The following is an 8,787-nucleotide window of genomic DNA, read 5'->3' as shown; positions in this document are numbered from 1 at the left end:
GTAATGATTTTGATGAAATTGTCACCATTTATGAAATTGAGTTTCATTCGAGTTGTTTTAGGTTGTGACTAGTTTAAATCTCGAACATAGCTTGATGTGAAGTCTGTTTTGGACTTGGTCCTATGGTTTCTTATCCCTCCCAAAAGGTTTTCCAAGCGAAATTCTGGTGTAGTATTGTGCATGATTTTGTAGGTTTTTGGTCTCTAATGAAGTTATAAAGTGCTATTGTGAATCCCAACAAACATATCATAGCTATGCTTTTGTATGTACAGTGAAGATGATAATTTCAAAAGCATTTCTGAGGCTCTATTTCAAAAAGAACTGAGTTCATTTTCTTGATTTCTCTTTGGGAATATTAATGATTCAACTTGAATCTATTTTTTTTATCAAATTTATATAACTTGCATTATCATTCACTCATATTAACCATCTACAAATGTTATAAAGATCTTCAACAAGTGATGGGCAATTGTCAATTGTAAAGTGTCGAATCTCAACCAAAGTTTAGGCAATTATGTTGTATCTAGAAAACACTCATTAGTCATCCACACAATTAGCACATCACTATTGCATCTTTGAAACACACTGTCTTCAAATAGTGCATTAGGATTGTAATACACAATGCATGATGAATATATATAACCAGAGACATCAAATGTGTCAAATCCATCAAACACGCAACTAATGATGACCAAGGATGTGGGATAATGATGTTTAGAAAATTGATTAATGATGAATGAATGTGATGGTTAAGGAATTGCTTTGGGAGTTTTAAGAGAGAAGAGAATCATAAGAATACTTCCCTTTCCTACTACACTCCAAAGCATACCCTTCAAAATTGGTGATGACATTAGGGGAATTCTTCCATATATACCAGGAAAGGTCTTCCTCCTACTTGGTTACAAGTTCAGACCAGAGAGATGAAGGATAGGTCTCCATCTCTAGGGCTATGTCCATGGATAGCTTCTCAGCCTTCTCATCATGCCCTCCTGCAAAATTATGGACCCTAAAGGCTAGTTGAAATGCTTTATATAGCATTTGAAAATTGACCCTCACTTTACTCATATCCTTGGCACAAACATTCTCTTCCTCAACGCTTGCCTTGGATCTCTGGCTCTCCTGATAACATGACAAAAACAATACACACATTTAGACATCCTTGTACAATTGAGTGTCAGTCAGTAGTATAATCAATGAGTGGTATTAAGCTATCAATTGACAGTTCAGTCATCCTTTTGGTGTGTTAAGATTGCACTCTACTAACTGCATAGATAGTGTAATGAAATATATGATTAGTTAACATAAAAGTGTTGGTCATAGAGAGGAATTCACAGAATAATGTTGCCCAAAGTGGCTAGTTGAAAAAGATCTTGTGATGGATCCGTCTCAACCTAAATTCAATCCTTCTGTGCGGTGTGTTCCCCTCACAAAAGTGTTCTTCGAACAATGTGTGCAGATTTGGCCATTGTATATGATAATCTTAATGCCTCAAGTTAACACATTACAATGTATTTGATTGACAATGCCTCTTACTAGAACCTGTAAAGAAGGCATTCATTTTCGTCAATGTGTATGATAATCCTAATGAGCTTTTTTTACACTTTGTCAGACAAGAAGTTGTCAACAACCACCCTTTTCCAGCCAACAAATGATTCTTTGCCAGATTGTCATTGATTTCTGGGTCACTCAGATTCAAGCCAGTGTACATTTTGGCAATACAAGAGTTTTGTATCAGAACCCAATATATTATACCAAAGAGGTCTTGCTACATTAGCAATGCATTTCCATTCAAACACTAGGTCCGACCCATGCTTGAGAGAGTCATTTATATATTCATAAACCCTAGAGCAAATGGCCCACCTTAACCAATACCTAATAAATGTAGCTATAACTTGTGCTTAATTAACCCCCCCACCCTACAATGGCAGAATCTTTGTTAAAACCTCTCACCTGTAATGCTGATGCCAGACATCTTGATGATAAGTCAACCGCAGCTTCTTTGATGCTATTGATTATCTCAAAACTGAAGTAAATCTTCTGATTTCTAAAACGCTGAAGATCGTCATCCTTTGTTCTCTCTATGCCTTCTACTTCTGCCTTAACCTTGGTTTTTCAAGAAAATAAACCAATAACAATGAGCCATGTAAAATAGAATATCAAGCATAAAAAAAACAATGTTAGCAAAGCAAATAAACTATATAAAAATGTTAACAAGTAAATTTGGAGCGTTTTGCTAGCATCAAATAAGAATAGTGTATAAAAAAACAAAAGAAAACTGATGAACAAGCATCTTTTCAACAAAATGAACTGAACATATGCATGCATATATATACATTCCCGAAGAAAGTAAGTAGCTTTCTCAAAACAAACCACGTAGAAAAGCTAAAAAAACATCTTTCCATTGCAATGTGAATAACACACATTTTATGCTATGTATACCTTCTCAAATAATGAAGTGGCTTTTTCGATCTGCTCCTGAACAGGAGGTTCAATTGCAAAGCCCTTTATTTGTTCTAGCAAAGAGTTCATTCTACTGTATAAAGATGCTGCTGCCCTCAAGGTCTCGAGCTTTTTAACTGGAAATCCATTAAAACGTGCAAGCACCTATAAAAATCATAATCACAAAGAAAATAAAGCTTTATAATGAGGCCTGAAATGAGGTCTAGAATAATCCAAAACATATGTATATAGCTCATTGTTGAATGGGTGGGAGCCAATGTCAGCCAAATATGTTCACATATTTTGAAATTTAATACTCCAAGCTTTGGAGGTATATGCAATAATATAAGGACCTGGGACTCATCGGTTAATTGCTCAAGCCGTGACTCGATGCTCTTATGGAATTCCCATAGTCCCCTCATATCATCGGTCGAAAATGCCTCCAGTCTAGATTTCACCTCCATTATAGAATCTGCGTGTTTCTGAACATCATCTTCGATTTTCCTGAAGTACGAAGACCTGCGAATTCATTTCTTGGAGTTAGTATATGTACTCTACCCATCATAAAAAAAAGATATAAATAAAATGTCATATATAAACTTCTTCAAATTCCCAATTGTGTAGAACTAGAACAATAAGATAGTATCTGATAGAGAGTGAACCAAAATGACCTATACGGCCAGCATCAATGCATCTCAATTTGTGCAAATCTAACATAATGGATGGATAGACCCCATATAATAGAGTAGACCAAATGACCAATGAGACTAACATTTATGCATCCCAGTTGTGCAAATCTAACTCAACGGATGGATAATAATTATATAGGGAAAACCAGGATATTATATATGAATAAAAAGACAGGGCACCTCCATGCATAGATATGTGGGACCCTGGTCGCCTCGACATAAGTGATTCTAGTGCTCTCTCTGTATGCAACACCATGCTTGCCCTCTAGATGATTTACTTATTGGTCATTTTGTTGAAATCATCTTCTGTAGGCATTTGATTCCCCAGCAATACGAAATATTGAGAAAAAATGCATAGTTATCAAGCTCTTATACGTAATATCATACATTATCAAATTTAAAATGATGACACTTTCATGGTAGGATGATACCTTCTTGTGATTTCTGCAAGAGCTTCAGCCATGCCTTCCCGTGTACTCGTCGTCGGTAGCAATGATGACCGACGTGTTACATTGATTTCACTAGAAGAAGCAGATGATGATGATGATTGGACACACACTGCTCCCTCCACCTTCTTCTTCATCCCTATATACAATTTGCTGATAGTTGTCGATCTCTTTAGCTTAGCTAGCTTACTAGGCTGTGGTTTTTTGACTCCACTACTAGTGGTACTACAAGGTGGTGGAGGTGGAGGTGGAGGTGGAGGAGGTATCCCTATTGGTAAAACCATGGGTGTTTTTTGTGATGGCGGTATTGGTGAAATCAAGGGTGTTTTTTGTGATGAAGAAGGGTTTGTTAATGGTTGAGGAGGTGGTGGTGGTGGTGGTGGTGGTGGTGGAGGTGGTGTTTTTTTTGGAGTGGAGGTAGATACTGGTGATGGTGATGGTAAACCCATAGTTAAAGATTGAGATGAATGAATTTTGGTTAATTGTTGTGGGGATGGATTTATTGTTGTGCCTATCCTAGATGGAGCTACTGGAGTGGAATTAGTAATGGCTATATTGTTGTTCATTATTGGTAACAATGGCCATCTTCCCCCAACACCAGATGAAAAAGAAGAAGATTTAGTACTTTGCATCTGTGTTTTGCTGGTTGTTTCATGTTTGTAACTGTAAGATAATGAATCCGATGGCCGATTCAATGTCTTCGCATAACTGCTATGATTTGAACCCTCTGGTTTAAGTTTATCTTCACGCCCGTCGTTGATTTGCACCTCTAACTGATGGGTTGATTCTTGTTTGTTACTACTATGAGATAACAACTCGGACAGTTTATCTACCTTAACATTACTCGATTCTAAAGAACAATTCCGAGCTTCTGACAAGCTCAAATCATCTGCATAGCGACAATGGTGATCGTCGTCTGTCTCTCCTTGAGCATTTGATGAGCTAATACTGCTATCTGGAGTTTCCACACCTTTAATGGATAAGACAGAGGTCGGTGTTTCAACGTTTCGGTCCTCCAAGGGTTTTTTGCCAATGGCCTTCGCTGAACATGGAGGAGAATCTCTATTCTGAAAGCAAAACATGGAGGAGGCGTCTACAACTGATTGAGTTAGTGATCCTTCTACTTTCTTGTTGAATTCCTCCAACTTTATCAAGACTTTATGGCCTGAGAATCAAGTGGAAAATACCAATATTTAAACACATGAATTCGCAGCTTTGGATTAATGCAAACGGGGAAAAAAAACTTTCAAGTGTCTCCCTGAATTTTTGGCCCGCCGAACACCAGATGTGAGATAAAATGGACGATTTGGGCAATATATAATCCAATTGAGGAAATAAAGAGAAAAGAAAATCAAGAGTTTTTGGGAAGTCATTCCAAAGTTTAGAATCAATGTTTTTTGGCTCTGTGGACTAGATAATATGTACTTACTGAATTGCTCCAACACAGCTGCCTCATGTGCATAAACTTTCACGTTACTGCTGCTAACTCCAGTATTCTTGTTAGATCGCCTAGAGCTATAGCTAAGAGAGCTCTTGGAGGGCGGTGATTCATCATAATCTTCTCCAGACAGTGCATCAAAACTTCTTTTCCTTGCACCTACATTGTTGTTCTTCTTCCCCAACTCTGCAAAACATCGAATTTCCAGAAGGATCATAAGACCGAAAAAAAGGTCTTACACAAATTTGAGGTCACGATTTGTCATCTTATTTATTCATAGCAAATTCCTTCCAAATTCCTGTTACTACCTTGGGAACGTTGTTGGCAATCATTCGATCCCGAGACTTTGTTAGATATCTCTACATCCTGCGAACAGCATTAGAGAACATAATGCATGATATATGCCCACACGCACATGTTGTATATACATATATAGATAGATAGATATAGATATAGATATAGATATGTTTTCAAAGCCAAATCATTTACTTGGAAGCCCACCTTAGTACCAAAATGGTCTATCAAACCCTTCTCCATTGCGCGAAGTATTTCATAGAATTGGTGCAAACGCTGTATATGGATGGAAACATATTGAAAGATGATGAAAGGTGAGGAACTGACCATAAATAATATCACCACCAGCTGAAGTATATACTATGACATAGATTGATAGAGCTGTTTTGTGAGTGGATGGGGGGGGAAAGGGTGAAAGTTCCAAATTAAGCATTGAGGAATGGAATAGCAATGGAAGTTGTGAATATAAGAATAGATGAAAAAATTAACAGTGAGTTATCAAACAAGGGAAGGCAGCTTCCTACTTGAAATATGGGTCTTTCTTCAACCATTGGCAGGCCAATTATAGGTTGAATGGGTGCCACTTTTCCTGAAGAAAGATTGCTAAGCCCTTCGATTGAACTGACAAGAACCTGCAAAGGCATTGCATTGATGGATTTGCTTAGAAGGAAGACATTCACCCATTCAAACCACAAAATGGTATGTCAAATACATATGATCTAGTTGGTGATATGGAGATTTACCTCTTCAAGATCTACACTATTGCAACCAGGAAGGTTTAGCATCGCCCTTAGCACTAAGATTTGTTGCCGTAGCTTCACCAACAATACCCTAGACCCTCCTACCAAACTATATCCATCCACGCAAATACTCTCCAGATCTCTCAATCGAGAAACATTTATGTTGAATCTGGCTCGTAAAGGTAGCTCTTTCGGTGCGACAATCTAGTTTTTTTTCAGTGAAGCAAAGTTCAGATGATGAATTTGAATGTGATCATAATAGCCAAAAGAGGAAAGGAGAAGAATCGAATGGAACAAAAGGTTGTGGTTGCATTAGAATTGAAGCATTATCTTTGTTTTTAATCAACAAATTCACCTGCAAATAACCAAGTCCTAGAAGCTCTTTTAATTGAGTCTCGGTCTGGGCTACCTTCTCTTCTAATTCTAGCTTTTGACAATGGCAATCCTCCAAAACCTGATGCATTTATAAGCCCTAGTTATTTTACACACACAACAAAAAATTAAGCAGACAAGGATTAAAAAGGGAAAGAATTAAGCTACCTTTCTGTAGATCACATTCATAGCACTCGATACCATGTGTGAGAACTCACCAATCTTCTTCAGTTTATCTTCACCGATTTCCTGGTTTGAGTTAAAAACCACAAAATATATACATATCGCACATGAGAATGGGAATCTATTCCATTACAAACGCTCATTGGTTCAATTATGTCATAAATGAAGCGCTCTGGAGTTTTCCCTCTACATGTAATAACTATCCGAAATGGCGTTCTGCAATACCTTGCCAACAAGGATTTCCCAATCATCCATCACTCTCTAACAATCCTACTCAGTAATAATCTTGTCAATGGGATTCCCGAATTGTTAATCTCTCTCTTTCAAAACCCTGCTAATAATGGACCCTGTCAATGGGATTCTCAAACCTTACTCTTTCAACAATCTTACTCAGTAATAATCTTGTCAATGGGATTCCCGAATTGTTAATCTCTCTCTTTCAAGATCCTGCTAATAATGGACCCTGTCAATGGGATTCCCGAATTGTTAATCTCTCCCTTTCAAAACCCTGCTAATAATGGACCCTGTCAATGGGATTCCCGAATTGTTAATCTCTCTCTTTCAAAATCCTGCTAATAATGGACCCTGTCAATGGGATTCTCAAACCTTACTCTTTCAACAATCCTACTACAAATAAACAATCGATAACAGTATTCTCATATCATATCGTAATGTTGAACGATCGAGCTAATGATAAAATCTATGTCCATAGAACTCATTCTCACTCATTTCTAATCGTGACAATCCTACTAAATCGATGAATAGCCTCGTTCAAATGATTCTCAGACATGATGATATGTTATAATGGGTGAGATTGAATCTTGGTTTTCATCTTGCTCACTACCTTCCAGATCGATTGAAGCTCTGTCTGGCGATCTTTTGGAAGCCATGAGAAAGAATCAGGGAAGTTGGGCGACGTGGATGATGAACATGCACACTGAGACCTGTAGAAGAATCCAAACAAAAGATAAAACGATTAAAACTGAGCGAAAAATAAGGTTTGAATGAATTTTTTTTTTAAAAAGAGAGAAGATTTCCCGTTTACATGTTTGAAATGTGGGTTAAAATGGCGAAGTTTTCTTATACATAGGATCTCCTTCGTTCTCTGGAGAAATTACGCATACGCATTTCAGTCTTGTGGGAATAGTTATGGAAGCTCAGAGCTGCATAAATTCTTAAGGTAACCTGCGCCTAGGCACAATAGAGATTTCTGTTTTTGTCTTTCTAATTGTCTAATAATACTTTTGCTTGACCGGCCACATCCATGTTGAAGAACAAATCATAACAGTAGTAGAAGGAGGAGGAGGGTTTTGTATTGAGGAGAGATTAAGAAAAGCCATTAAAGCTCGGCATCTGTGTAGGAGATTGAAGCTTCCATGGAAATATCTCAGAAAACGAGCACATTCAATCATGAATGTCTTTGTCTTTGTTTTCTGATTTTGGAAGAAGAAGAAGAAGAAGAAGAAGAAGAAGGGAATGATGATGGTGTTAATAACGCAAAGATTAGCGATAAGCTTTCCATGGAGTTTCTGGAGGAATGGATGGAAGGAAAAAGAAAGAAAGAAAGAAGAAGTTGCTTCAGAACGCCATTTCAAAGTGTGTGAACTTCTCAGAACAGAAGAGGAAAAGAGAAAGGAGAGGGGGTAAAGTAGCGATGGCCGCCATTAAAGCTCTGAACTTCTTCTCCTCCGAACGAGAGAGAGAGAGAGAGAGAGAGAGAGAGAGAGAAAGAGAGAGGGATTTCAGAAGAAGGAGAAGAATTGTGTTTCAGAACGCCATTAAAGCTCTGACCTTGAAGAGAGAGAGAGAGAGAGAGAGAGAGAGAGAGATTTATGTCAGAAGAGAGAGAAGGTCTGTATGAATCTCTGTGCGTGTGTGAGATGGAGATGGAGATGGAGAATTTTTGAACGAAAATTCAAAATCAAAAATGCAGGAAGTAATGTATACAGTATCAGTATGTATGTAAAAATTAGTATTATTCGCCCAAAATATTGGTAAATAATTATTAAAAAAGGGAAAAAAAAAAAAAAACATTTTCTCTGTATTTCTACCGAAAAATCGATTGAAAATTAAAAACAAATATGTATGTAGAAATTTCCCTTTATTATTTGTTTGTTTCTTTTCAGTTTTTTGCTTTTTTTGCTTTTTTTTGGGGGGGGGGGGGGGGGGGGGGGTAGTTCCTCATT

The 8,787-nt window shown here is 37.4% G+C and overlaps 1 protein-coding gene across 3 annotated transcripts; it reads right to left on the bottom strand.

Moving 5' to 3' along the window:
- Positions 1–700: 700 nt before the first annotated feature.
- Positions 701–7,821, bottom strand: LOC147857178 (uncharacterized). 3 transcript variants are annotated; one of them, XM_087328697.1, is made up of 15 exons: positions 7,647–7,820; positions 7,446–7,545; positions 6,587–6,667; positions 6,402–6,500; positions 6,050–6,250; positions 5,831–5,938; positions 5,502–5,582; positions 5,321–5,369; positions 5,004–5,198; positions 3,915–4,739; positions 3,560–3,878; positions 2,793–2,958; positions 2,440–2,604; positions 1,951–2,103; positions 701–1,119 (listed from the first exon to the last, which is right to left on the bottom strand). In XM_087328697.1, coding segments are annotated over exons 1-15 (2,772 nt in total). In that variant the 5' UTR covers positions 7,649–7,820; the 3' UTR covers positions 701–891. The 3 variants fall into 3 exon arrangements, with proteins under 3 accessions (XP_087184823.1, XP_087184821.1, XP_087184822.1); XM_087328695.1 differs by having other exon boundaries at positions 3,560–4,739; positions 7,647–7,821; XM_087328696.1 differs by having other exon boundaries at positions 3,560–4,739; positions 5,321–5,378; positions 5,514–5,582.
- Positions 7,822–8,787: the final 966 nt, after the last annotated feature.

This window comes from Azolla caroliniana, unplaced genomic scaffold (assembly GCF_043228905.1).
Source record: "Azolla caroliniana isolate FFs.n. ecotype wild unplaced genomic scaffold, voAzoCaro1.0.p SCAF_12, whole genome shotgun sequence".
Taxonomy (NCBI): domain Eukaryota; kingdom Viridiplantae; phylum Streptophyta; class Polypodiopsida; order Salviniales; family Salviniaceae; genus Azolla; species Azolla caroliniana.
The sequence above is the reverse complement of the archived record's forward strand: the minus strand, read 5'-3'. Positions and strand labels throughout refer to the sequence as shown.